We start from the raw sequence: 27,831 nt of genomic DNA, 5'->3' as shown, positions 1-27,831 counted from the left end.
CCTTGAGGATGGAGGGAGAGGAGGAAAAGACCAGTATGTGAGGAGGAGGGTGTTCAGTTGTTGCTTTATTCTTGATTCAGGTGACCAAGGAGGATGGCTATCACTCCCTATCCATCCCTGGAGACTTGTTGGGGTAGGAGCCTCCGTCCCCCTTCCCCGCCCCCACAAAGTTTTAGTCTTGGCTGAAACCAGAGAAAAATATGGAGAAAAAAAAAAAGGAGTCAAAAACTGAAACAAAGTCCATGAGGTGGGGAGCTAGAAGAAGGCCCCCTTCAAGTAGCTCAGGCCTGGCAGCTTGTGCTGGGCTTGTGGAAGATTCCTCTCACAAGAGGTGAAATAGCTCTAGAAGCAAACCCGAGCACGTGTAGGGCTTGAGGGTCTGTGGGGCTGGGCCACCAGTGTCAACCCGCTGCTCCCACTTCAGCCGCACCCAGGGGTGCAGTGCACTGGCGTTTTCTGCTCAGACTGCGCTGGTCCAGGGAAGCTGTCTGCCCTGGGTGCTCAGGGGGAGACCGCACGGGACCGGCGCAGGCGCAATCCTGCAGGCCCGCGACTGCCCCCTGGCGCCGACTCACTCCTCCCAAGGGCTCATGTCGGTGTCAATGGCCACACAGTTGTAGGCAGCGTATCGGAGCTTCTCCTCACACACCTTGGCGCTGTGGGGGGCAGGGAGTTGTTCAGCACCAGGTGTAGAGGCCCCTCCATCATGACCAGGGGCTCTGGGACTCCAATTTGTACCCTGAAGCCCTCCTCCACCCTAGGATGTCACATTTCCCAGAAGCCCCACTCCCCAGGCTGGAACTTAGGGAACCCACCTGGCATAGTGCGGCAGGAAGAGGGTGCTGGAGCAGGTGGAAGACTCGGGCAGCGCATCTGTGGTCTCATAGCTGGGGGTGTGGAGGGACCAGAGATGAGGAAAATTGGAGGGGCACAGGGCAGCGTCTGACAGGGGAATGTGTGCGTGGCGGAGGGCAAAGGCCAGCCACAGGCTCTTCCGACTAGGCCTCCCCCTCCATCGGCTCTCACCCCAGCTTGTCTGGGTAGATGTAGATCCGTGCCGGCAGACGGCTGCGGCCAGTGACAAAGCGCAGGAAGCGGCTCCGGTCCTCTGACAGAGGAGAAGGAAATCAGTGCCCATGTGCTGGTGGAGGAAACTCGACCACCTCCCCCATCTCTGTATCCCAGGAGTGGAGTCTGAACCCAGGCAGTCCTCTGCCCTCTCCACTGACCGTTGGTGAAGTTGTTCAGTGCCTCCCAGAAGTACTGCACCCGCGTGTCAGATGGCTCGAAGTCCTCAAACCGGGCTGGTGGGACAAAGCCACACAGAATTCATTCTGAGGTCCTTAAGCCCCACCCTGGGACTGTGCTGCCCGGCCCCACACTCACTGAGCTTGCGCAGGGCATCCACAGTGACCTCTGGGTCCCCGCACACCTTCTTCTCCAATTCTTGCCACGTCAGCAAGTCCAGCACAGCCTGCGGCACCACCTTCAGCAGACCTGCCTGCATGGCTGCCACCTGGGGAGAGGGAGAAGGCCTGGCTGGAGAAGACAGCACAACTCCCAGCTCTGGGTGTGGTGGGGACACCTGGCCTCCACTCACGGAGATAAAGTACCTCTGTGCCCCACAGATCAGCAAGAATATGGGGCAGAGGGGTGGTAGGGGCCAGAGCTCTTGGGCTGGGTTCTGGTGGCCCCTTGGGCTGGGCTCTGGCTCCTGGGAGCTGTCCACAGCTCTCTGTTCCACTGGCCTCTGGGTAGTACCTGCTCCTTGCTCTCTTCTAGCCGTGCCTTCTGCACCAGTTGGATGAAACGGGAACGGTCCTCATATCCCACCACGATGCCTGAACCCCCAGGGATCAGCTCCACCACCTGCTGGTCACTCAGCACAGTGGTGAATGTTAGCTCCTTCCCAAATTTGAACTCAAATGTCTCCTTGTCCATTCCTTCCATCACTTCCAAGAGCTTCACCTGGGGGTTGAAGAGAGACAGGAAGGTCAGCTTTTCATTGTGGAGATAGTCTTGTTTTTCCTCAAGAAGCTCACAGGAAAGCAGGGGAGGCAGCCAGGCAAGGCGGTTGTTATGCAGGCAGTGAGAGCAGTGAGGGGGTTAGTAGACAGGCTGTGAAGCCCAGCATCAAGATGATGCCTAACCAGCCACGGAGATCAGGGAAGGTGTCCTGGGGGAAGTGGCATCTAAGCTGAGACCCAAATGATTGGCTGGGCCACCAGGAAGTCAGGAGAGAGAACATCTTAAAATAAGGTGAAAAAGGCAAAAGGCCTGAGGAACCTAACTGGGCAAGTGTCCAGAGATACAGGAGTCATGTAAGGTCTTTTCAGACTCTGCATTTTATCCTAAGCCCAGGGTGGACCATTGAAGGGATTATGGAGATCAGATGGGTAAGAAGGGAGACATGGTCACCAGATCTGCAATCAGTGGCTGGATCAGGAAGGAAGGTGACTAAACCCGAGGGACAGAAGTGAGATGGGAGAGGTGGGGAGATTCCAAAGGCAGATGTGACAGAATGTGGGAGGTGAGGGAGGAGAAAGAAGAGTAAAGAATGACCCTGAGGGGCTTGGCAAGGGGAGGGGTGGGTGGTGGTGCCACTGTGAGACAGGGAGTCCTAGAGGGAGAGGATGAAGAGTGTGCTGAGCCCAAGGTGCCATCTTGGGAGAGAAATCCAGCAGGTAAATGCATATATAGCCCTCGGCTTAGCAGAGAGGCTGGGTCCAGAGGTAATTAATCCTTTCAGGGTCACCAGAACAGTGACAGGAATTGAAGCTATGGGAGTACATGGGTGGGAAAGGGAAAACCTGTGTGGTACGAGAAGGTTCAGGACAGCCTAGGGGTGCAATAAGCTTGAGAGCTGGGCAGAGAAACCCAGTCCAGGCCCTAACTCACCAGCACAGAGTCCACAGCTGGGAAGTCCTTGCTCCAGCTCACCTCCTCACCAGAGAGCTGCTTCCACACGAAACCCGGTAGAGCCAGGACCTGTGGGACAAACACTGCTGTCTTCGTGCCCCGAACTGCCCGGGTTTGGCTGGCTCTTCTTTCCAAGAGCCAGGACTAAGCTGGTAGGGTGCAGATTAGGCTACTCACCAGGAACTCCTTACCCCGAAGGGCAGCCCCCATCAGCTGTCCAATCCACTCATACTTGGCAAAGTCCCGGCAGGAGGGGTTGGGCACATACATGTCCCGGGCCTCGCCTGTGCCGTTGCCCTGCCCCCGAGACAGAGCTGTCAGCATGGCCTGTGATGGACCCACCTGTGTTACCCCAGATGCCTCAACGACTTCCTTGAACACCTTCCCTGCCTGAACACCTTCCACGGAGCGGCCCTGAAGGAGCCCTCTGAACATACAATGACTCCATCAGTCTGCCCAGAAGCTGCCCCGGGCAGTTCAGTCTCTCCCTGTTCCTTCTCCGGCTTAGTCTGGGGCCTGGGAGGTGTGCAGAGACAGAACAGCAGAAACAATTTGGGAGGTGGGGGGGGCTTACCTGGTTGGCCGTTCGTACAAAGAAGGGCAGAGGCACAGGGGTGTCCGCCGAGCTAGGGCACAGTTCTTCTGACATGTCTGCCAAGCTGTCCCGGAAACCACCTCCTAAAAGGACAGACAGATGCTCTCAGCTGAGGCACACAAGAGCCCCAGCCCCCATGATGGGGTAAGAAGCAAGCCCCCTATCTAGCTTAGCTGGTCACCCCAGATAACCCAACCACTCTCAATATGGCAGGACTCTTGCTACTGGCCCTCAAGGCCTCACCTTGGTCAATGATGCCTTCTGCAATGAATTTACACTCCCACCACTGGTCATAGCGCATGGGCCACCTGTAAGGAGGGGTAAGTCTCTATCATTACACCAGGCTAGGGCTCAGGATGACCCACCAGCCCAGGGTCGACCCAGGAGTAGGGGCTACAGAGGGGTAATGCTGAGGGGTCCAGAGGCAGTGTGTGGGTGGACATGGGTCCATGTGTGCCCTGAGCAGGTCCCCTGCCCCCAAGCCATACCTGTAGTCCAGGGGCTTTTCATACTTGTCAGAGGGCTTGAGGCCTTCGTAAACCTGGGGCCAGGGAGAAGGGGTGGGAGCTGTGAGAACGTCCGACCCCACTCTTGCCCAAAGGCCTTGCTCAGGTCCCTCCTGGCCCAGTGCCCCCTAGTCCCCCTGCTGACCCGCCCTTGCTCTGACCCCAGGTGACCAGACCTGGGTGAAGACAGCGTTCTTGCACGCGGGATCCCGTAAGGGGCAGGCACGGTGTTCCATGGCAAGGCGCCGGTTGATGTACAGACGTGGCATGAAGCTGGGCTTGCTGCTCTCTGAGTCACGCAGGCACTGGGCCACCAGGCCTGGCCGCTGGCGTGACAGCAGCAGGAACTGCTTCACTTGCTGGTGGGGAGAAGTGGCCAGAGCGGGGCTGGCAGGCAGTCAGCCTCTGTCCAGGCCCTGGAACATTTCTCTGTTCCAACCCCACGGGGCCAGTTCAAGCCTACTCTATCCCTGGTCCTTGCTTTCAGTCTCTTCCTTAGTCCAGCCACTAGGGGAAGCTTTCTAAAACCCAATTTTGTCGTTACCTTACATAAAAACCCAACTTTGTCGTTATCTTACATAAAAACTTCCCAATGGCTCCACTGACCAGGAACAAAGTCTAGCCCCGGTGCCGTTGGCTACCAGGGCCAGCCTCCTGCCCACCTCTTCCTGCCTCATCCCATGTCACACTCACATCTATTGCTATGCTTCTCTCAAGTCATCCTGAGCAGCTAGGAACTCCCAGTGGGCACCTTTCATATAACCTGCCCTGTCCATGCTGTCACCTCTCCTCCCCAAGCTCTGTGTATTTCACATACTCTCTGGCAAATAGGACCCTAAACACTAAATTTTGATTATTTGTGTCTGGATTTCTTCCTATGTTCCCAGAGCCTAGCTAAGTCTAGGCCTAGAGTAGATCTAAGAACTTTCTGATGAAGCGTGAACAACTGCAGAAAGGGGTGCCCAGTGCCAAGACCAGCACTGAGTGAGTCAGGCTCACCTTAATCTCACTAAAGGTGCCCAGCGTGTGGTCCCAGGCCGGTACCAGGTGGTGCAGGACGCTGTCTAAGATCTTTATGAATCTGGGGAGGTTGAGTAAAGGTAATTGCGGCTGAAGTCATAGATGCAAGACCCTCTCAGCACCCCCAACACACAGGGACAGGAGAAGGCAGGGCCCAGGGGCTCTCTGCCTCTTGAAGTGGAATAGCATACGATATAAGGTCAGACAAAAGGCTCAGGATGGGGGGTGGGGGGAGGGACTAACTGGCCCAGGACCACAGCCACCTCTGCAGGAGAACAGCTCTGCGGTACAGTACTTCCGGGTCAGTGCCTTCTAGGCGTGGGTATCGCACGAGATTGGTGGGCTGAAACAGGTCTGCATTTAGCCCTAATTCTCGCTGTCTAGAAGACTTGATCTTGACCCCTCGAAGACGCACATCAATCCCGTCATCTGGGGGAAGAGTCAGAGTGAGCTCACTTATGGCGCCTGCTGCCTCTTTGGCCCCGAGACCTGAGAATGGCTCCTTAATGCTCAGCTTTGTGTCACCCTTAGTCCCTAGAAACTTGGGACCTTTGGGATCCCCTTCTATCACCCGATTCTGATGATTATATTCTGTGCTAGTTCCTCCATCCACCACTATAATATGGGGATGCCTGAAGGTCCCAACTCCATTCCTCTTCCAGGGGAGCCCAAGCACTTCTATGGCTTTAAGGCAGGCCTATACCCAGCACCGTCCCCTTGGCTTGGGCCCCAAAGCTTCAGATCTTGGCATTAGTTCAGTTGTCACCTTTATCCCAACTCCAAGTCCATCTCCTTCACTCCACACTCACTGCCAGCTAACCCCCATCTACATGCTGTGGCTCCCTTTCCCTCCTTATGGCCTTAAGCCCCACCTCGGCACTCGACGATGCGGATCTCGATGATTGGGAGGTGGACAGTCATGTCCTCCAGGACACAGACGTCCCCGATCAGGGTCCTGAGGGGATGAATATGAGGAACTTTGGAAACCCCTTGTCATCAGGGGTTGCTGGGGTCACAGTCCACCTTGTGCCTCCAAACTAGGCCAGATCCTGCTCCCAGGATCATGTCCCACCTCCCAGCCCAGGTCAGTTCACTCACTCGTCAATGCTCACGTCACTCAGCTTCTTCAGGTTGTCCCCTTCACCCCCATAGACCACCACCCGCTTAGGCATAAAGTTGTCATCTGTGGTATCCACTGTGAGTAGTAGTTTCCTGAGGGTTAAGAGGGTGCACATGTGTCTTTACACACTCACAGGTACGTGGCTCACCCACCCTGTTGTGCTCAGAGCCCACTCACTTGACAATGGTGCCCTTTTTCATGGTCAGCCGTACCCAGTGCTGGCACTGGGACCCATCGCTCTCCCAGTAGGTGTCCGCGTTGCTGTCTGTCAGGCAGGACACATTGAACTCCTCCTGGGGAGGGTAGAGAGGCGGATGGGCCAGGGAGCACAAGAGAGAAAGCACAGTGGAGCTGAGCTGGAAATCCATCTGGTAAGGGCGGAGGTGTCGAGGGATTCCTATAGGACTTCCAAGACTGGGGGGTGGCCTGAGTCTGGCCTGTGGGGATTCAGGTTTGGCTGTGGCTTAGAGGTAAGAGTTCCGAATCTAGCAAGATGTTACTACATCTTGCTTGGGGTGGGAGGAGTCCCAGCACCCACCGTGTAGGAGGAAACGTCTATGCTCTCCACATACTGCTTCACGCTACCCAGGTTCTCATCCTCCTTGCCCAGGTGGTCGTACAAGAAGTGGATCAGGTCCTCGTCGCACTCGTAGGTCCACGTCGGGGGCACATAGCTAAGCGACCCCAAGTCCCTAATTAGGTAGGGCCCAGACCTGGAGCTCCTTCCTCCCCAGCCCATCCCAGCTTACTCACAGTAGCCTTTGTACAGCTTCAGTGTATGCCTCGGCCGGCTGAGGCCTTGATCCCAGGCGATGCGAGTATGTCAAGTCCACCACCTGTTCCCATCTGTGCGCACAGAATGGGGGACGGGATATGGAGACCTCAGAGGGCGGGAGAAGACCCTGGAGCCTTCTCCAGCGCTCTGGCTTTTCAAAACCATGACTCCAGAAGCCCCACCCCAGCTCCCTTTAGGTCCCGCCCTTTTTGCTGTCAATCCTATCAGATCACTCCGCCCGGGCTGTGCCAGTCTAGGACCTGGCAGTCGGCCAGCAAGCCCCACCCCTCCCAGTGCAGGACCTGAGCACCGGGCGGTAGTCCACTCCGAAGAGCTGCTGCTGCCGCTGGAGGTGGTCTGGAGTGTCGATGGGTACCAGGCGGGCCCCGCCCTCGGCCGGGCGGCACACCAGGAGCCAGCCTTCATCCAGCCCGCAGTCGCCCAGGTGTTCCGCCAGCTGCTCCTGCCGGGACGCACCAGACGAGGACAGCCGTCAGGGAACTGCCAGCGGCCCGCCCTGCCCAGCCCAGGGCGAAGGGCACCGGACGCTAAGTCAACTCTATATGGGGGAGGGGAACAGTCAGGGGCTTCCCTGGTCCCGGGATCTTTTGCACCTTGGTCAGCTTCACCCAGAGCCCGTGGCCGTTGCACAGCTCTTCGCCTGTGGTGCGCACGCAGGCGCCGCGCCGCAGCTCGATGCTGTCGCGGGCCGCGCGGAGGGCCCCGGAGCCGGTACCGGGGGCCGGGCCCGTGGCTCCCACACGCAGCCCCAGGCCTTCCGCCTCCCACACCGGCAGCAGCACGCGCGACGGTCCCGCCGGGTCCTTGTAAAGCTTGTAGAGCACCTCGCGGGGCACAAAAGCTAGCGCCGCCGGCAGCGGCCGCCCGGCACGGAGGCTCTTCGCTGCCTCCGCCAGAAAGCGTACACGGCCCAGCAGCTGTCGCGGGGACTCTAGCGCCGCGCCCGGACCCGGGCCAGCCATGGCGGTGTGGCCCAGGGAAGCCCGGGGGCGATCCGGGCGGAGGCGCTTCGGCCGAACCAGCAGACAGGGCTTCCCACCACCTTCAGCCCCGCCCTCGACCAGCCTTCGCCGTAAGTTCTGGACTAAGCGCACCTCATGTGTCGCCGTATTGTCCTGTGTACTTGGATACTCAATCCTGTTATCTATTTCTGTGTCTTCCACTCAGTCAGCCAGACCCAAGTTCCGAAGTTTCTACCTGATCAATCTCCCCACTCCATTCCCATTGCTACTACCACTTACCCCCATTGCTACTACTCTCCTTTAAGCCACCATCCATCCTATCGAGCCCGAAACGCTATTCCTTCAACCTTCTGGAGCTTCCCTGCTCCCAGTGAGTCTCAGTACAACCAGCTGAATCTTTAAGAATCTGTTAGCTATCCTGTCAGGCTTCCCATCCTAGGAGTAGTGTGATTAAAATGTTTGGGAAAATGATTCCTCCCCAGCCTGGCTGCTGACAGGACTCTTGAGTCATTTAGACTTGCTCCTGGTGGTTACTCCTCAGGAGTAACTGGTGATCATTATCCAGTTTCTCAGAGCACTGGTGATCATTATCCAGTTTCTCCCAGTAATTATAAACCAAATGAGAGGAAAGGCCAACGTGGGAAGAGAGGAGGCAAAAACAAACAAACCATGTACAGAAGTTGTTCGGTTCAGTTGCTCAGTCGTGTCCGACTCCCTGCGACCCCAAGAATCGCAGCAGGCCTGGCCTCCCTGTCCATCACCAACTCCCGGAGTTCACTCAGACTCACGTCCATCGAGTCAGTGATGCCATCCAGCCATCTCATCCTCTGTCGTCCCCTTCTCCTCCTGCCCCCAATCCCTCCCAGCATCAGAGTCTTTTCCAATGAGTCAACTCTTTGCATGAGGTGGCCAAAGTACTGGAGTTTCAGCTTTAGCATCATTCCTTCCAAAGAAATCCCAGGGCTGATCTCCTTCAGAATGGACTGGTTGGATCTCCTTGCAGTCCAAGGGACTCTCAAGAGTCTTCTCCAACACCACAGTTCAAAAGCATCAATTCTTCAGTGCTCAGCTTTCTTCACAGTCCAACTCTCACATCCATACATGACCACAGGAAAAACCATAGCCTTGACTAGACAGACTTTTGTTGGCAAAATAATGTCTCTACTTTTGAATATGCTATCTAGGTTGGTCATAACTTTTCTTCCAAAGAGTAAGTGTCTTTTAATTTCATGGCTGCAGTCACCATCTACAGTGATTTTGGAGCCCCCCAAAATAAAGTCTGACACTGTTTCCACTGTTTCCCCATCTATTTCCCATGAAGTGATGGGACCAGATGCCATGATGTTCATTTTCTGAATGTTGAGCTTTAAGCCAACTTTTTCACTCTCCTCTTTCACTTTCATCAAGAGGCTTTTTAGTTCCTCTTCACTTTCTGCCATAAGGGTGGTGTCATCTACATATCTGAGGTTATAGATATTTCTCCCGGCAATCTTGATTCCAACTTGTGCTTCTTCCAGCCCAGCGTTTCTCATGTACTCTGCACAGAAGTTAAATAAGCAGGGTGACAATATACAGCCTTGACGTACTCCTTTTTCTATTTGGAACCAGTCTGAGATGTAACTTATACCATATAAAGTGTACAAATTTAAAGTTTACAAACCACTGTTTTTTAATATATAACATTAATTTTTAATAGTAAATAATACGTATAACAAAATTTGCGATCTTGACCATTTTTTAAAAGTGTACAATTATCTATTTCCAAAACTTTTTCATCACCCCAAACAGGAAACTCTGTATCCTTAAGCAGTAACTCCTCATTGTCCCCACTCCCTAGTCCCTGGGGACTAATCTACTAAAGCTCTAATCTGCTTTTTGCCTCTATGAATTTGCCTATTCTAGATATTTCAGATGAGTGGAATGATACAGTATTTGTCATTTTGTGTGTGTCTTACTTCACTCAGCATAGTGTTACAACAATGTTGTTGCATGTATCAGAACTTTATTTTTATGGCTGAATAATGTTCCATTGTATAAATACACTACATATTGTTTATCCATTCATTTGTTGATGGACACTTGGGTGGAAACTTTGTTTTGATATAGTTATCAAATAAAGGTATCAAGAAATAAATAATCCCATGTAATCTTGAGAGTTTCCCATTTTTTTCGTCTTAGTAAGTTGGGAACATAGTGCCTCTCTTCTGATCTCTCCAAGCTATTTGTATGCTGTCACACTACTACAAGATAAAGTGAATACGTGCACTTAACAAAGGCCTGCATGAGCTGAAGTCTGTGGATAGTTCCAGATTATTTAAATCCACTAGCTTGATATCCTGTTTTCCATTAAGCTAATTGCTCTTTTGCATCTTCTCTTTGCACATGCTATTCCCTTTGCTTGGAATACCCTATTGCTTTCCCCAGTTAAATGGAGTCCTTGCTACTTGCGTCTAGCTTTTTCCCTTTAAAACATTTACCATTGTGATTGCTGATTTCTATGTTTCCTCATCAGTCTGTAGTTCTTTAGAGGAAGAAAATGCCTTGTTCACCACTGTAACCTCTGCACCTACTATAGTGCCCGCCTCTTTCTAGGTAATATAAATATTTAATTATTTCAGTTTCCTGTACAACTTTGTTCTACCACAGTTGTGGCTGGTTGGGCCCGGCATAAAATTATTAGAATCGTGGACAGTGGGAGTGAAAAGTGAGCCTTGGGCCGAGTTTTCTGGGATTCCCAGGCCGTCAGAGGAGAGCAAACTCCTCACACCATGCGAAGTGTACTTACAGCAAAGTTCTTTGGGGGGTGGGGGTGGATGTGTGTTTGTTGTTGCGTCGCTACAGCGGAATTTACGGTGAAGAGACTAGGGGTGGGGTCCTACCGGCAGCAGCTGGGGCAGCCCAGGAGCGGTAGCGGGAGCCTGATCATGTGACCTCCAATATGGCGACTGCCCTGGCTCATCCCTGGAAGGGGCGGAGCCTGGGCAGAGGGCAGGCTCAGATTCAGTCTATAACGGGGACTGTGCTCGCGTTTACGGACAGCTTATCATGGAGGCGAAAGAGTCTAGGTGAGTTCTCTGGATCACCACGCAGTGTGGTCATAGGGGCTTCTGATCTGAATCTTCCAGCCTAGGAATCTGTTCCTATACCCTTCTTCCCCAGCCCGGAGAACCCAAGTCGCTGGGATTCCAAATCCTCCAACCATGGATTCTTAAAATATTCATCCCAGGGACTACCTAGCTGGACTGCGTACCCCAGACCTTAATTTAGGAGACGCCCCCTGGACTTTCTAATCCTCAACTAAGATCCCCATTTCGGACTTTGATCTCTGATCCCCCCCATGACTTTCCGCCCCCGTCTGGAGATTTTTCAGCCCCAAAACCTTCCAGCCCCGGAACTAGCCCATGGATACTCTTGTTCCAGAGACATCCCCTCCCCTCACCAATTCTCCTAAGTGAGTTTTCGTCTCCTCACCCGCACTCTCCTAGTCCTTCCAGTGGCTTTGAGCCTGGGGAAACTGGGGCTATGCGTAGGGTAAAGGCCCCAGCACCGGCCCTTCTAGTTCTGTACACCACCTGATAGGCAGAGAGAGGGCGGAATCGGCGGGGAGGCGCAGCTTGGTAGCTGGTCTGGAGAAGGCAGATAGCCGTGCTGGATGGACTGTCTCCGGCTTTAGAACCCGAGCCCTGCCCAACCCCCAGCCTAGTTTACTGAGACCTACCCTTCCCTCCTCCTGATCCCCAGACCTCAGGGTTTTCCGGAGCTTAAGAATGACACCTTCCTGCGAGCAGCCTGGGGAGAAGAAACAGACTACACTCCTGTTTGGTGCATGCGGCAGGCAGGACGCTACTTACCAGGTCAGGGTCAGGGCCTCGGAGTCTAGGTAAAACTCTGGAGAGTGAAAAGTTTTGGAGGGGCAGAGAAGGGCTCTTGGAGGTTCCCCAAGGCTGAGCCCTGCCTTACCTTTTCTGTCTGCAGAGTTTAGGGAAACTCGGGCTGCCCAGGACTTTTTCAGCACCTGTCGCTCCCCAGAAGCCTGCTGTGAACTTACCCTGCAGGTGAGGGGTCGACAAAAGAGGAGGGATTTATGTTCTCCGCAGGCCACCTAGCAATCTGTCTTCTGTTCCCTATAGCCACTGCGTCGCTTCCCTCTGGATGCTGCCATCATCTTCTCCGACATCCTTGTCGTACCCCAGGTACCTGCTCAGATCTGACTCGCAAATGTGTAAAACAGAAAGGACAGTCAAGGCTCAAGAAAAGCACTTACCCTTATGGGGCAGAGGGAAAAATAGGCTGGAGGAGATGGAGCTTGGCTGTTTCATTCTCCTTTTCCTCCTTCCTGGCATGGGTTGAACAGATCTCATTCTCCAGGAGTTACAGGTTGGGAACCCAGATGTTTTCTCCCCTGCCAGGCACTGGGCATGGAGGTGACCATGGTGCCTGGCAAAGGGCCCAGCTTCCCAGAACCATTAAGAGAAGAGCGGGACTTAGAGCGCCTCCGGGATCCAGCAACAGTGGCCTCTGAGCTGGGCTATGTGTTCCAGGCCATCACCCTCACTCGACAGCAGCTGGCTGGGCGTGTGCCACTGATTGGCTTTGCTGGTGCCCCGGTAATATGGACCAGGGAAAGGACTTGGGCTTGGAGAAGTTACTTTGGCAGGTCTGGGTGAAGACAAGGGAAGGAAGGGTCAATCTGGCTTTTGCCTTTTGCAGTGGACTCTGATGACATACATGGTTGAGGGTGGCGGCTCAAGCACCATGTCTCAGGCCAAGCGCTGGCTTTACCAGAGACCACAAGCCAGTCACCAGCTGCTTCGCATCCTCACTGATGCTCTTGTCCCTTATCTGGTGGGACAAGTGGCTGCTGGTGCCCAGGTAAGACCTGAGGGAGAGACATAGCCTGGGGCTTAATGTTTAAGGACCAGAAACAATACAGTTCCTTATACCTGAGAAGCTAGGTATCTTATTGCCAGGCATAAAAGAGGCTTGACCTGCAATGATCTGGCTGGAGCAGCTAAGCCCAGATACTGGCAGGGGGGTTTAGTGCTCTGTTCAAAGACCAAAGCTAGCACTGGGATCTGGAAAAGGCAAAACTTTTTGACTGGAACTAGGTTTATAGGCTTAGGCAATCTCAGGGATGAAGTCACTTGGGGAAAATTGAGGCATATTCTACGTGTGCCTCCTCTTTGTATGTTATGTGTTTCATTTATTTTCACCACCCTGTAATTGTAGGCACTGCAGCTCTTTGAGTCCCATGCAGGGCATCTTGGCCCACAACTCTTCAGTAAGTTTGCACTGCCCTACATCCGTGATGTGTCCAAGCGAGTGAAGGCCGGGCTGCAGGAGGCAGGCCTGGCACCAGTGCCCATGGTAAGGATGGGGGTGGGCTGAGTGAAGGTGGGCCGGTGGAGCCATCAGGTTAAGTCCTGCATGGAACTAAGTGACCACTAGAGGGCAGCAGAAGTATGACTGAGGTATATTATTAATAGCCAGCAGAGCAAAGCTGTCTGCAGCCTGAGATTTGCCCTTTCCCCCAGATCATCTTTGCTAAGGATGGACATTTTGCCCTGGAGGAGCTGGCCCAGGCTGGCTACGAGGTGGTTGGGCTAGACTGGACAGTGGCCCCCGAGAAAGCCCGGTGAGTGATGGAAGGTGGTGGAGCAGGGGACGGCTACAGTATGTGCAGTCACCAGAACAGGGCCCTGACTCTGCTTCCAGGGAACGCGTGGGAAAGACGGTGACCCTGCAGGGCAACCTGGACCCCTGTGCCCTGTATGCATCTGAGGTAACAACCAGGTTCTTGTGTGTGTGTTGGTGACTTTGTCTGCACTCTCATGGTTCTGGATGTGGTTGTGTTTATTACTATGTGTGTGTTTTCATCATCGGTTTATCCCTCCCTTCTACTCCATTCACAACATGGACTCGAGGAAGGCAGGAGTTTCTTTTCATTGATTTCGTTCATTTGGCTCTTCTTAGTGCCTGGTCCATGCTAGGGATCCAGTAGTTTTTTGAATGACAGTAATACTGAGTGCCTCCGTGTGTGTCACTGTTACATACAGGGAGGACAGAGGCGTGCTGGCCCCCCTGTAGCCAGTGCCCTGTTGGTCCCCCCAGGAGGAGATTGGGAAGCTGGTGCAGCAGATGCTGAATGACTTTGGGCCACAGCGCTACATTGCCAACCTGGGCCATGGACTTTACCCTGACATGGACCCGGAACATGTGGGAGCCTTTGTGGATGCCGTGCACAAACACTCTCGCCTGCTTCGACAGAATTGAGCACGTCCCTTTTCCCTGAAGTACCGCTGACACAGATGATTGTTTCCAGGAGAATAAAAGTTCAAGAGTTGGAGTCTTGCATGTGGTTTTGTTTGTGAAAGATCTGTGCCCTTATCCTCCATTCCTTCTTAGCCTCTTCCTTCCCTGGGCTGCTTCTTGCATCCTCTGCCACAAGTCCTTGGAGCTCAGATATCAGTGCCTAGGCACTGTTGGACTTCATGTCAGGGCCCTGACACCAATGTTCTCTCAGATCTCCAAGCCCCAGAGCCACATGGGGTTGCATAGATATTCCTAGGAGTGGGAGCTGTGACATGTACAGGGAAATGGGGTCCCTACAGCATGTGAAGCCAGGGCTTTGTGTCTGGGGAGGAAGAGTGTATAGATCAGAGAGGGACACAGAAATGGTTAGAATATTCAGAAAGGCCTGTTGAGGAAGATGGAGTCTAGGTCAGCAGGAAGAAGCTGAGAGGCCTTCAGCTTTGACCGGGAAAGTTGGGAAGAGGGCATAAAGATCGGCTGAGTTGCTTAGACATGCATCACGGAGCTGAGAAGGCTTCTGACACCAATAGGCTTCTTTTCTGTGTATACCCTCTGATTTTCTCAATATCTTGATGTTTCTGTTCATCATAATGGTACCTACTTTCTGGGGTCCGGCCCTGATGTGCCTGTGAGCTCTGGAAAGCGGTCTGGTGCGGTAGGAAATTCTTCATTTGTTATTCCACATCTTATTACAGTGCTAGGAACCCTCTGTGCTATATAGGCCTAACCAGCTCCCTGTCCCAGCCAGGGTGATGGAGAATACAGAGAAGGGCCCCATTTATTGAAAAAACACAATTTCTGGTTTTAGAAAAATGATCTTTTCTGTGATCTGTGATTTATTCATAGAAAAGCACTGTGAGTTCACATACTTGCTAAAAAACGGCAATTGTGATACAGAAATGGGAGTGGTGTCTTGTTTTTTTAACCAACCTATCAGGCTGAGAGGTTGTACGGCCCATGACGGAACAGTAAGACTTCAGTAGCCACAAACAGCAAATACAAATTATTGGTCAGTGTGGAGGAAAAAAAAAAGTGACAGTTTGTCAGAGAAAGCAAAATAAAGCAGACAGGTCTTTAGTTCACACTCTAGCTATACCACCCCTTCCCTATCACACCCCACCCCCTACTCGGGAACTAAGACAGGAAACAGTAAACACCAAGACACTGGCATCTAAATGACTCTTCTGAATGCCCGCGCCATCTCCTACAACAATTCCAGGCGAGGAGAGGGGCAGGAAGGTAGCAGGAACACGACACACTGGAGGTCAGCCAGAGCTAACAGAGGGGTTGTCCACCTGGGCTAGAAGCTAGTCAGGGCAAGGCCAAATGCATTCAGCTGCAGCCTCCAAATCAGTGGCCCATGGGACTGTAGCAGAAGCGGGCAGAGGAAGCTTGAGGTAGAAAGGCAGGGGAAGAAAGCGGGTGCAGGGGAAGCAGAGAAATGTGGCGCTGAAGGAGCCACTCAGGGCAGAGGGAGCTTAGTGCTCAGAAGCTCATTGGGTGACAGTGATGAGTACAGGAGCAACAGAGATGGGGGACATGTTAGCTGGTGCGAGAGAACAGAGGAATGGGGATGAGAGATCTGGCAGAAAGAGGAGGGACACATGCATGCAGATCCTAGAACATGAATTCACAGACAAACCTACATGTGGAAATACCACAGTTACTCATACAGAGACAGGTACAGACCAAACAGATTTACACACGTGCATTCATGTGTGGCCAGATACACACAGACTAAACATGCACCAGCAAACAGCAACAGACACACAGATATGTACTACAGTATGCTCACATATGTGCATACCCTCACAGAAACCCACCATCCAGCACACAGGCCTGACACGTACACATAAATATATATGTGCACATACAGGCATGCACAGATATACCTATGCACACAGACACACGCATTTAGTCATTCAGGTCTCTACGCACACTTAGAGATGAGACCAGACACTAACACAACGGTGTCCAGAGCAGATGAACATTGTGAGCTCAGTGGCCTCCCAGACATTCACCTTCACCTGTTTCTCAGGAACTCGTCAGACTCCTAGAGAGGCTGTGTGAGGCAGGAGCAACAGCTTCCATGTCCTCATGGCTTCGTGAGGTGAAAGTCTAAGTCCAGACTGGGCCTCCTCACCCATCACTGGGCTATGAATGCCCTTCTGCAGGCTGGGGTTTCTGCATAGACTAGACTTGAGATTTCCTCTTAACTGGCCATTTTTCTCCCTGCCACCCCCAATCTTCCACTGCCAACAGAATATACTCTGCAAGGGAAACCTGAGAAATGGTTGTGAATCTCCTCAGAAAACAAGCCTATCTTCCCACCCACAGCTACAAGTACCCATCAAATTAGAACCAGAATTATAAATAGTTACAACTTTACAACATAATTGGCAACACACAGACTATAGTATTTACAGTACCATAAACGCTTCTGTTTCTCTGGTTACACAATCCCTGAGACGGAACAGTGTTCTGTGTTTGCCAAGGGAGAGAGGGGCAATGCCCGGGACACACAGGATACAAGGGCCTGAGGTGGCATGTTGTGGGTGCTGATTGGTCTGCAGGGCCCTGCTCCTCCAGGAACAGTGGGCTGTTGTAAGAACCCTGCCCAGGCAGGCATGCTGGCTAGAGCTGGACTCTCCCCATGCTTAGCCCTGTGGTCCTCTGGCTTCAGCCACAGGTGCTCAGAGTCCTCTCAGGGTGGACAAATGCTTGTGTCCGTGGCCTGACCTGATGGTACCTGAGAGCCCAGGCTGCCCTGGCAGCAAGCCGTCTGCTTTCTCAGCCGAAGCGCTCTCGCACCAGCAGCATCAGCTTCTTCTTGCCTTTGTAGATCTGTTTGAGGTTGTCGATGAACTGGGCAAACTGAAGGTGGCCATCCTGAGGCAGCAGGAAGGTCTCCCGGGCCTTGCTCAGAAACTCAATGAACTCTCCATAGTGGCGAGGGCTGATATGCGTCAGGCGCGAGTGTGTGGTGTTGATGTAGGCATTGATGGTGGCATCCAGCAGCTGGCGCAGGGGAGCCTTGTCGGTGGACATGAGCTTTCCTGAGCTGCGGCGGCCTGGGATGCCGGCCAGTCCAGGAGCAGTCACCGTGCAGCGCCGAAGGATGTCTGAAAGCACTGTGGCGCAGTGCACGCTCTTCACCACCAGGGGGATCAGGGCCGCCAGCTCATTCTTGCCCAGGGAGTGGCTGAGGGCGCAGGCCCAGAGCACATCGTTGATGGCCGGGTGGGTGTCCTGGTTGTAGGCCAGGTTGAGATGGCTCATGGCCAGTGAGGCCAGCTTGAAGGCACGTAGCGGGTAGCCACGGAGCTCCATGTAGCGGGCGATGGTGAACAGCTGTGAGTGAGTCATGCCGCCAGCCGCAGCATCGATGGCGATCTGATAGGCTGCTTCGAAGGCGATGTGGTCCTTCTCACAGAGGGTAAGGGCCGACAGGGCACAGCTCTGCGGATCCTTCATAGCGCACTGCAGGGCCAGGGTGCGAGCACAGCTGGCCAGCTCCTCCCGCTGTGGATAGTCAAGACTGAGGCGCAGGATGGTGGTGTGGGAGACGGCTGTGGCAGCCACAATACTGGTAGCCTCGGTGGGGGTGAAGAGTGTGTACCAGCTCTGCAAGATGCTCACCAGGGCCCGCACACCTGTCAAGGAGAGCCTGTGCTCAGCCATGGGCCTCCAGGTCCTGATCCAGGTCTACTCAGATTACCATTTGGGGTGAGAACTTGGCCTGCAGGGATAAGCTCTCCCTCCTTCTCAGTAGCCCTGAGATGATCTGCAGTAACCAGGGCTAGGGGGGCAACCCCGGTGGCCAGACCCCATTTGAGGTCTCTTCCCATCCCTTCTTTCCCCCAGGTCAGAGGCTTGAAAGTTTCTGCAGGTGCTCTTAGCCCCTCACAAGGATGGAGCAATACAGCCTGTGGTTTGCCTGCTCCAAGGCAGGAGTCTCAGATCTGCCCCTGGGTTTTCTAGCTGAAGTGAAGCCTTTCAGGGCAGAGTTTTGTGCTGGGGCTTTGGGCTCTAGATGGGGTCTCGAGCCTCCAAGTTGTTTGGGATTTCTCAGAAGCATGGACAACTACCTCCTAAGGCTGCACTTGAGTACTGGTGGCTGAAAATTCATTCTTTTAGAATGTTTCTAGCAGAGGATCAGAGTGCTGCTTGCCCTCAGGGTACAATCCAAGCAGTGAGGGAAGACCTTGGTCAGGCTGAACAGGGCCATCTTCTCCTATCAGCAGCCTCATCCTTTCCTAGGCCATCAATAACAGGAATATGAGAGCTCTAAGGATTCACTATCCTGTCCCAAGAGTAGGGCCTAGGAATCCTTTCCCCTGGGGGCACAGGGAGCTGGGAGACTCACCCACTTCTGTGGCACAGGTTACCAACCACCGCACCATCTCCCGGCGCCTCCAGTTGAGGGTTGATAAGGTCATCCTCATCACCTGGGCGAAAAAAAGTGGCATTCCCAGCGGACTTAGCATAACTGCTATAACCTCTCCCTCCTCTTTGCCATTCATTTATGTACATGTATTTATTTGTGCCTTAAACAACCATTTCTCCCCTGAGAAGTACAGATGGGTTTGTTTAATTTCTGCCCCATCCTGCCACCAATCAGATAGAAGATTTCTCTGATGATCTGTAATGAATAAACCCCTTATTATCACACCTTGACTTGGAGGAATGGGGGTGGGTAGGAAAAAGATGGGGACCTTGTGGAGCCTAAGGCTATACTGCTTAACTGGCCTTAACTTCAAAACAGAGCCCCAAATTTAGTCCTGACCTTGTGACTAGCCTAGAAGCTATGTTCTGGGGACAGAGAAAGAATCAGACCTGGCCCATGCCCACTCCAGTCCTCATGGGATCTTAACTCCCTGTCACTAGGCCAGAAGTTTAAAGTGGGGATGGCCCACTCCTCCTCCATACCTGTAGCCCCAGCTCCAAGGCCACGTTGAGCAGGGTGCCATCTGTACTACTGTCCGTGGGAGTAGCAATCTTGAATGCATCTTGGGCCAGTTTGAAGATGAGGGAGGAAGAATGGATGTGCTTCTGTATTGCTTCCAGGATTGTTCGGAGCCTCAGAGTGTCCCCTACAGGTGCCAAGAGAAGGGGCAGGGACAAAGTCTTCTTTAAAGCTTCCCTGAACAGTCAGCTGATCACAACAGGTGCTGGTTGAACTGGCTGGTGTCAATGCACGGAATGCTTCCGAATGGTCGGGGTGGTCAAGCTTTGTCTCCACTGAACCCACTGGAGGCTCCTTCCTTCCCCAGGCACCCATGCAAATTCACTTCTCTCCACCTTTTCATCGGCCTTGACCCCTTACCCTTTTTTCCCCTCAGGATCTTTAGGTCCCAGAAATAACTTTTTCTAACACCTGAATTTTGAGAGCTACTTATACAGGAGAAGGAAGCCACATTATTGCCAAGAAAGTATTCCAGTCCCAAGGTCTGCTTCTCAGTACAGTTCCCTGGAGCTGGGCTACCACTTCTTATCCAGTAGGCAAGTATGAGTGCACAGAGTTAGGGAATACGTTGCAGGAATGCCATGAGTACCATATGGGGTAAAGGCAGTAGGGTATATGAGAGATTGGTGTGTCTTCTGAAGGGGTAAAATGTGAAATAAAGAGAGAAGAAAAAGTAGGTCTTATGTCTTACAAAGAGGTGCAGTGCTATGCTAAGAGTGTACAGGCTTTGGAGTAAAATACATTGGGAAATGAACCTAGTTCAGCCAGTACCAGACCAGTTACTTCATCTATAAAATAGAAACAATAACCTTTTAAGGTCGTGGAGGGAATTATAAACAATTTGTGTACAGGTAATATGTGTGTTCATGCACATAAATGAATAGAAAATATGCGGGGATTTTTACAACACTGTCTTAGCAGTAGTAGTTATCTTTGGGTGTCAGGATTGAGAGATCACCTTTTTTCCTTCTATCCTCTTTAAAATCAATTAAGACATTTAATAGACTTTTTTTTTTTGGTGGGACCTTAGTTCCTCAACCAGGGATCAAACCCAGGCCCTCAGTAGCGAGAGCAGAGTCCTAACCACTGGACCGCCAAGGAAACCCTGACTTTATGTTTTTAAAGTAGTTTTAGGTATACAGAAAATTGAGCAGATAAGACAGAGTTCTCACATATCCCCCTCTCTCCCCTTTCAGTTTCCCTTATTACTAACATCTTACATTGAATGAACACTGATACATTATTATAACTGAAGTCCACAGTTAACATTAGGGTCCACTGTGTTATACAATCCTATGGGTTTTGACCAATGCATAGTATCATGGATTTGCCATTACTATGTCATATAGAATAGACTCATTGCTGTAAAAATCTCCTGTGCTCCCCCTGTTCATCCCTCTTCTCTTTCCTTCTGAAACTACTCATTTTTTACTGCCATTATAGTGTTAACTTTTCCACAATGTCACAGGTTTGGAATAGTATGTAACCTTTACAGACTGGCTTCCTTCAGGAAGCAAAATACACTTGTTTCCTTAAATGTCTATTTATGGCTTGGTAGCTCTTTTTTTTTTTAATTTAGTTTCAGTTGATGTACAATATTATATACATTTCAGGTATACAACATAGTGATTCACAATTTTTAAAGGTTATACTCCATTTATAGTTATTATAAAATACTAGCTATATTCCTATAATGTATCCTTGTAGCTTACTTATTTTATACATAGTAGTTTGTACCTCTTAGACTCCTTCCCCCATCCAGACCCTCCTCCCCACCTTACTTCCCCGTGCTGGTAACAAGTTTGCTCTCATACTCTGTGAGTCTGTTTCTTTTTTGTTATAGTCAATGGTTTGTTGTATTTTTTAGATTCCACATATAAGTGATATCATACAATATTTGTCTTTCTCTGACTTGATTTACTTAGCAGAATACCCTTCGATTCCATCTATGTTGCTGTAAATGGCAAAAATTTCTTTTTTGTGACTGAACAGTACTTGATTATATATTTATACCATCTCTTCTTTACCCATTCATCTCTTGATGGGACACTTAGGTTGGTTCTATTTATTATCTACTGTAAATAATGCTGTCATGAACACTGGGGTACATGTATCTTTTTCAATTCATGTTTTACATTTTTTGGCTATATACCAAGGAGTGGAACTGCTGGGTCATATTGTAGTTCTAATTTTCTGAGAAACCTCCGTATCATTTTTCACAGTGGCTGCATCAATATACATTCCCACCAACAGTGTACAAGGGTTCCCTTTTCTCTACGTCCACACCAACAGTTGTTATTTGCATTCTTTTTAATCATTTTGACAGGTGTGAGGTGATATCTCATACAGTTAGAACTGGACACCGAACAACAGACTGGTTCCCAATAGGAAAAGGAGTATGTCAAGGCCGTATATTGTCACCCTGCTTATTTAACTTCTATGCAGAGTACATCATGAGAAACGCTGGACTGGAAGAAACACAAGCTGGAATCAAGATTGCTGGGAGAAATATCAATAACCTCAGGTATGCAGATGACACCACCCTTATGGCAGAAAGTGAAGAGGAACTAAAAAGCCTCTTGATGAAAGTGAAAGAGGAGAGTGAAAAAGTTGGCTTAAAGTTCAACATTCAGTAAAACGAAGATCATGGCATCCGGTCCCATCACTTCATGGGAAATAGATGGGGAAACAGTGGAAACAGTGTCAGACTTTATTTTTTTGGGCTCCAAAATCACTGCAGATTGCAGCCATGACATTAAAAGATGCTTACTCCTTGGAAGGAAAGTTATGACCAACCTAGATACCATATTCAAAAGCAGAGAGATTACTTTGCCAATAAAGGTCCATCTAGTCAAGGCTATGGTTTTTCCAGTGGTCATGTATGGATGTGAGAGTTGGACTGTGAAGAAGGCTGAGTGCTGAAGAATTGATGCTTTTGAACTGTGGTGTTGGAGAAGACTCTTGCGAGTCCCTTGGACTGCAAGGAGATCCAACCAGTCCATTCTGAAGGAGATCAGTCCTGGGATTTCTTTGGAGGGAATGATGCTGAAGCTGAAACTCCAGTACTTTGGCCACCTCATGTGAAGAGCTGACTCATTGGAAAAGACTCTGATGCTGGGAGGGATTGAGGGCAGGAGGAGAAGGCGATGACAGAGGATGAGGTGGTTGGATGGCATCACCGACTCAATGGACATGAGTTTGGGTGAACTCCGGGAGTTTGTGATGGACAGGGAGGCCTGGCGTGCTGCGATTCATGGGGTCGCGAAGAGTCGGACACGACTGAGCGACTGAACTGAACTGATGATTAATGATATTGAGCATCTTTTTATCTGCCTGTTGACCATCTGTACTTCTTTGGAAAAATGTCTATCCACGTTTTCTGCCCATTTTAAAAATCAAGTTTGTTTTTTTTTATGTTAGTTCATATGAAATGTGTATTTTGGATTTAATTCCCTATTGGTCACTCTATCTGCTAGTACTTCCTCTCATTCAGTAGGTTGTCTTTTTATTTTGCCAATGATTTTCTTTGCTGTGCAAAAGCTTTTAACTAAGTCCCACTTGTTTACTTTTTATTTTCCTTTGATTTAGGATGCAGATTAAAAAAAAAACACTGCTATGATTTGTGTTAAAGTGTTCTGCCTATGTTTTGAGTTTTATGGTCTCTGGTCTTATACTTAGGTCTTTAATTCATTTTGAGTTTATTTTTGTGTACAGTTAGAGAATGTTCTAATTTCGTTCTTTCATATGTAGCTGTCCAGTTCCCCAGCACCACTTATTGAAGGGCACTTCATTTCTTTACGTTGGTAAATAATATCCCATTGTATGGATCTACCTCAGCTTGTGTATCCATTCACCAGCTGCAGGATATCTTGTTTGCTTCCACTTTTAGGCAATTACAAATTAAGGTGCTATAAACATTTACGTGCTGGTTTTTGTGTAGACAGTTGTGTAAGTTTTCAACTTATTTGGGCAAATAACTAGGAACAAGATTACTGGATCATATGGTTAGACTATGTGTAGCTTTGTAAAAAACTGACAAACTGTCTTCCAAAGTGGCTGAACCTTTGGCATTCCCACCAGGAATGAACGAGTCTTTGCTGCTCCACATCCGCACTAGTGTTTGGTGGTGTGTTTTGGATTTTAGCCATTCTAATAGGTATATAGTGGTATCTAATTTTTGTTTTAATTTGTATTTCCAGTCCATCCTAAAGGAGATCAGTCCTGGGTGTTCATTGGAAGGACTGATGTTGAAGCTGAAACTCCAATGCTTTTGCCACCTGATGCGAAGAGCTGACTCATTGGAAAAGACCCTGATGCTGGGAAAGATTTGAGGGCATGAGGAGAAGGGGACGACAGAGGATGAGATGGTTGGATGGAATCACCAATTCAGTGGACATGGGTTTGGGTGAACTCCAGGACTTGGTGATGGACAGGGAGGCCCGGCGTGCTGCGGTTCATGGAGTCGCAAAGAGTCGGACACGACTGAGTGACTGAACTGAACTGAACTGAATATGACATGTCATGGTGAGTATCTTTTTACTGCTTGTTTGACATCTATATATCTTATCTGGTAAGGCATCAGTTCAGGTCTTTAGTGCATTTTAAGATTCAGTTGTTTTCTCAACAATAATGTCGAGTTTTAAGAGTTATTTGTGTATTTGGGATATAAGTTCTTTAGTAGATACTATTTTGCAAATATTTTCTCCCAGGCTGTGGCTTGTCTTTTCAATGTTTTTCACATAAGTTTTACATTTTAATGAAGTCTTACTTACCAATGTTTTTTTCATCGACTGTATCTAATTTTGGTGTTGTATCTAAAAAGCTATTTCTGGGAATTCTCCAGAGGTCCAGTGGTTAGGACTCTGTGTTTCTACTGCAGGCAGCCCAGGTTTGATCCCTGATCAGGGAACACAGTGTGGTCAAAAAAGGTTACTGTCAAACACAAGGTCATCTAGTCTTTCTCCTGTGTTCTTCTAGAAGTTTTATAATTTTATGTTTTATATTTATGTCTGATACATTTGAATTCATTTGCATGAAAGGTATAAGGTCAATGTGTCTATATTCATTTTTTAAAATGTGGATGTACAGTTCTTCTAGTACCATTTGCTGAAAATACTATCCTTTGCTCCTTTGTCAAAGACCAGTTGACTGTATTTGTGTGAGACTATTTCTGAGCTCTCTATTTTGTTCTATGGACCTATTTGCTTATTCTTCTGCCAATACCACACTATTTGATTACTGTACCATATACCATACATGGTACATACTGTACATGGTAGTTCTATTTTTTAAATTTTTTGAGAAACATCCATCCTGTTTTCCATAGTTGTTGTACCAATTTACATTCTCACCAACAGTGTACTCCACATCTTTTGTCCTTTTTTTTTTTTTTTTTTTTAGTTCTACCAGTTTATTGCTACCAACCCGTGACCCTCCACCCTCATGCACACATGCTCAGTCATGTAACCCCATGGACTGCAGCCAGCCAGGCTCCTCTGTCCATGGACTTTTCCAGGCAAGAATACTGGAGTAGGTTGCCATTTCCTTCTCCATCTTTTGTCTTTTTGATAACAGCCATTCTAACAGGTGTGAGGGAATATTTGCAATATTACCTCTTTTCTAACATATGTATTTAATGCTGTAAAATTTCCCTCCAAACACTGCTTTCATTGCATCCTACATTTCTGATTAGTTCATTTTTTTTTAGTTTTAAACTTTCATTTAGTTAAAAATATTAAAAAATTCCTGAGAGTTCATCTTTGATCCATATGTTACTTAGAAGTGTGTTTAAACTCCATATTTTTGGGAATTTTCCAGTTATCCTTCTGTTAATAATTTCTAGCTTAATTCCACTGTGATCTGAAAGCATACTTTGTATGATTTCTGTTCTTCTAAATTTACTGAGGTGTGTTTTATGGTTCAGAATGTGGTCTATCTTGGTGAACATTCCATGTGAGCTTGAAAAGAATGTATTCTATTGCAGTTTGATAAAGTATTTTATAAATGTTAATTAGATTCAGTTAATTAATGGCTTGTTCAAGTATAACTTATTGATTTCTTTGCCTGCTGGATGTATCAATTATTGATAAGAGGTACTGTGAATTCTCTGAATGAATGTAACAGTGGATTTGTCCATTTCTCCTTGCAGTTCTATTGGTTTCCCCCCACATATTTTGATGCTTTGTTGTTAGATGCATATACATTAAAGATAATTATGACTTTTTGGATAACTGACTCCTTTATCACTGTGTAATGCCCCTCTTTATCCCTGAAAATTTTCCATTTACTGAAGTCTTTGTTTAATACAGGCATCCCAGGTTTTTCTTGGTATGTGTTAACATGGTATACCTTTCTCTATCCTTTACTATGTTGTTAACAGGTGAAGGAATCAGACTGTGGTTAAGAAACAGTTTTAAAGATGAAAATAACAAATTAGCTCAGCTGGTACACATGCTTTCCTGGGAGAATATCTTTTCCAGACTCTTCCTGCTTTTAGTGCAGCTACTTTGGTAGGCTACAGGGTATGGAAAGTGGGGGTGAGAGTGTTGACAACACCTCATATGTGTGCTTTGTTTAAGCCCTGGCTTCTGTTTTTAGTTCAAAATATGACATGACTGAGTGACTTTCATTTCATTTTCATATGGAAAGGTAAAGTGTAGAAGCTCAAGTCACAGAAGAATTAAATATGTACCTAAAAGTACCAGGATAAAAATGAAGCCCAGTACGGTTCAATGTTTGTACTTAGGGTCATTTGCTTGCTTTAACACTGCCTCTTTATTAATTCCTTTACCTATTAATTGTGGTAAAAATATATATACTAAAACTTTCTATCTTAACCATTTTAAGTATACAATTGAGTACTGTTAATCACATTCAACATTGTGGAATATCATTCATTGTGTAAATAGCAGCACCATGTATTTCCAAAAGTTTTTTATCATCCTAAACAGAAACTCTGTACCCATTAAGCAGTAATTCACCATCATCTCTCCCTTTAGCCCAGGAAACTTCTATTTTTTGTCTTTATTAACTTGCCTATTCAAGACATGTATGTTCAGTTCAGTTCAGTTCAGTCACTCAGATGTGTCCGACTCTTTGCGACCCCATGAATCACAACACACCAGGCCTCCCTGTCCATCACAAACTCCCAGAGTTCACTCAAACTCACATCCATTGAGTCGGTGATGCCATCCAGCCATCTCATCCTCTGTCATCCCCTTCTCCTCCTGCCCCCAATCCCTCTCAGCATCAGGGTCTTTTCCAATGAGTCAACTCTTCACATGAAATGGCCAAAGTACTGGAGTTTCAGCTTCAGCATCAGTCCTTCAAATGAACACCTAGGACTGATTTCCTTTAGGATGGACTGCTTGGATCTCCTTGCAGTCCAAGGGACTCGCAAGAGTCTTCTCCAACACCACAGTTCAAAAGCATCAATTCTTCAGCCCTCAGCTTTCTTCACAGTCCAACTCTCACATCCATACATGACCACTGGAAAAACCATAGCCTTGACTAGATGGACCTTTGTTGGCAAAGTAACATCTCTGCTTTTGAATATGGTATCTAGGTTGGTCATAACTTTCCTTCCAAGAAGTAAGCGTCTTTTAATTTCATGGCTGCAATCACCATCTGCCCCAAAAAATAAAGTCTGACACTGTTTCCACTGTTTCCCTATCTATTTCCCATGAAGTCATGGGACCAGATGCCATGATCTTCGTTTTCTGAATGTTGAGCTTTAAGCCAACTTTTTCACTCTCCTCTTTCACTTTCATCAAGAGGCTTTTAGTTCCTCTTCACTTTCTGCCATAAGGGTGGTGTCATCTGCATACCTGAGGTTATTGATATTTCTCCCAGCAATCTTGATTCCAGCTTGTGTTTCTTCCAGCCCAGCGTTTCTCATGATGTACTCTGCATATAAGTTAAATAAGCAGGGTGACAATATACAGCCTTGACGTACTCCTTTTCCTATTTGGAACCAGTCTGTTGTTCCATGTCCAGTTCTAACTGCTGCTTCCTGACCTGCATACAGATTTCTCAAGAGGCAGGTCAGGTGGTCTGGTATTCCCATCTCTTTCAGAATTTTCCACAGTTTATTGTGATCCACAAAGTCAAAGGCTTTGGCATAGTCAATAAAGCAGAAATAGATGTTTTTCTGGAACTCTCTTGCTTTTTCCATGATCCAGCAGATGTTGGCAATTTGATCTCTGGTTCCTCTGCCTTTTCTAAAACCAGCTTGAACATCTGGAAGTTCATGGTTCACGTATTGCTGAAGCCTGGCTTTCAGAATTTTGAGCATTACTTTACCAGCATGTGAGATGAGTGCAATTGTGCAGTAGTTTGAGCATTCTTTGGCATTGGCTTTCTTTGGGATTGGAATGAAACCTGACCTTTTCCAGTCCTGTGGCCACTGCTGAGTTTTCCAAATTTGCTGGCATATTGAGTGCAGCACTTTCACAGCATCATCTTTCAGGATTTGAAATAGCTCAACTGGAATTCCATCACCTCCACTAGCTTTGTTCGTAGTGATGCTTTCTAAGGCCCACTTGACTTCACATTCCAGGATGTCTGGCTCTAGGTGAGTGATCACACCATCCTTTAGCATAGTATATACAAATTTCCATGTCATTTCCCCCTCACA

General features: G+C 48.9%; 3 protein-coding genes across 8 annotated transcripts in view; 1 reads left to right on the top strand and 2 right to left on the bottom strand.

The window, feature by feature from the left end:
- Positions 1-45: 45 nt before the first annotated feature.
- Positions 46-7,997, bottom strand: HECTD3 (HECT domain E3 ubiquitin protein ligase 3). 2 transcript variants are annotated; one of them, XM_025288852.3, is made up of 21 exons: positions 7,550-7,997; positions 7,238-7,398; positions 6,914-7,006; positions 6,699-6,834; positions 6,338-6,453; positions 6,139-6,252; positions 5,913-5,995; positions 5,304-5,469; positions 5,020-5,101; positions 4,197-4,379; positions 4,003-4,055; positions 3,758-3,822; positions 3,494-3,597; positions 3,097-3,246; positions 2,899-2,988; positions 1,762-1,968; positions 1,387-1,516; positions 1,230-1,304; positions 1,027-1,108; positions 816-887; positions 46-656 (listed from the first exon to the last, which is right to left on the bottom strand). In XM_025288852.3, exons 1-21 carry the CDS (start codon positions 7,916-7,918, stop codon positions 572-574), a joined length of 2,616 nt encoding a protein of 871 aa, XP_025144637.1. In that variant the 5' UTR covers positions 7,919-7,997; the 3' UTR covers positions 46-571. The 2 variants fall into 2 exon arrangements, with proteins under 2 accessions (XP_025144637.1, XP_006052636.2); XM_006052574.4 differs by having other exon boundaries at positions 3,097-3,216.
- Positions 7,998-10,826: 2,829 nt separating this feature from the next.
- UROD (uroporphyrinogen decarboxylase) lies at positions 10,827-14,264 on the top strand. 5 transcript variants are annotated; one of them, XM_025288848.3, is made up of 10 exons: positions 10,827-10,983; positions 11,660-11,772; positions 11,894-11,973; positions 12,049-12,111; positions 12,328-12,525; positions 12,629-12,790; positions 13,148-13,285; positions 13,405-13,553; positions 13,634-13,700; positions 14,030-14,264. In XM_025288848.3, exons 1-10 carry the CDS (start codon positions 10,964-10,966, stop codon positions 14,189-14,191), a joined length of 1,152 nt encoding a protein of 383 aa, XP_025144633.1. In that variant the 5' UTR covers positions 10,827-10,963; the 3' UTR covers positions 14,192-14,264. The 5 variants fall into 5 exon arrangements, with proteins under 5 accessions (XP_025144633.1, XP_025144635.2, XP_025144634.1 ...); XM_025288850.3 differs by having other exon boundaries at positions 13,975-14,264; XM_006052573.4 differs by having other exon boundaries at positions 10,828-10,983; positions 13,453-13,553.
- Positions 14,265-16,800: 2,536 nt separating this feature from the next.
- The window catches only part of ZSWIM5 (zinc finger SWIM-type containing 5), a 140,924-nt gene continuing 129,893 nt past the window's right edge, over positions 16,801-27,831 (bottom strand). Inside the window, exons 12-14 of the mRNA XM_025288846.3 lie at positions 19,160-19,323; positions 18,597-18,678; positions 16,801-17,883 (exon numbers count right to left, since the gene is read on the bottom strand). Coding sequence (XP_025144631.1) covers positions 17,021-17,883; positions 18,597-18,678; positions 19,160-19,323 — 1,109 coding nt within the window. The 3' untranslated portion in view covers positions 16,801-17,020. The remainder of the gene's footprint in view (positions 17,884-18,596; positions 18,679-19,159; positions 19,324-27,831) is intronic.

Source organism: Bubalus bubalis, chromosome 6 (genome assembly GCF_019923935.1).
Source record: "Bubalus bubalis isolate 160015118507 breed Murrah chromosome 6, NDDB_SH_1, whole genome shotgun sequence".
Classification (NCBI taxonomy): Eukaryota; Metazoa; Chordata; class Mammalia; order Artiodactyla; family Bovidae; genus Bubalus; species Bubalus bubalis.
The sequence above is the reverse complement of the archived record's forward strand: the minus strand, read 5'-3'. Positions and strand labels throughout refer to the sequence as shown.

What these genes read in the sequence shown, in the direction of transcription:
- HECTD3 (XM_025288852.3), bottom strand. Translation starts at nt 7,918, where the DNA reads ATGGCTGGCCCGGGTCCGGGCGCGGCGCTAGAGTCCCCGCGACAGCTG. An exon ending in TCTGGGTGAAGCTGACCAAG is followed by an intron (nt 7,399 to 7,549) that starts GTGCAAAAGATC and finishes GCGTCCCGGCAG; the next exon opens with GAGCAGCTGGCGGAACACCT. An exon ending in TTCCTGCCGCACTATGCCAG is followed by an intron (nt 657 to 815) that starts GTGGGTTCCCTA and finishes TGCCCCCCACAG; the next exon opens with CGCCAAGGTGTGTGAGGAGA.
- UROD (XM_025288848.3), top strand. Translation starts at nt 10,964, where the DNA reads ATGGAGGCGAAAGAGTCTAG. An exon ending in TTGGCTTTGCTGGTGCCCCG is followed by an intron (nt 12,526 to 12,628) that starts GTAATATGGACC and finishes TGCCTTTTGCAG; the next exon opens with TGGACTCTGATGACATACAT. An exon ending in GTGGCCCCCGAGAAAGCCCG is followed by an intron (nt 13,554 to 13,633) that starts GTGAGTGATGGA and finishes CTCTGCTTCCAG; the next exon opens with GGAACGCGTGGGAAAGACGG.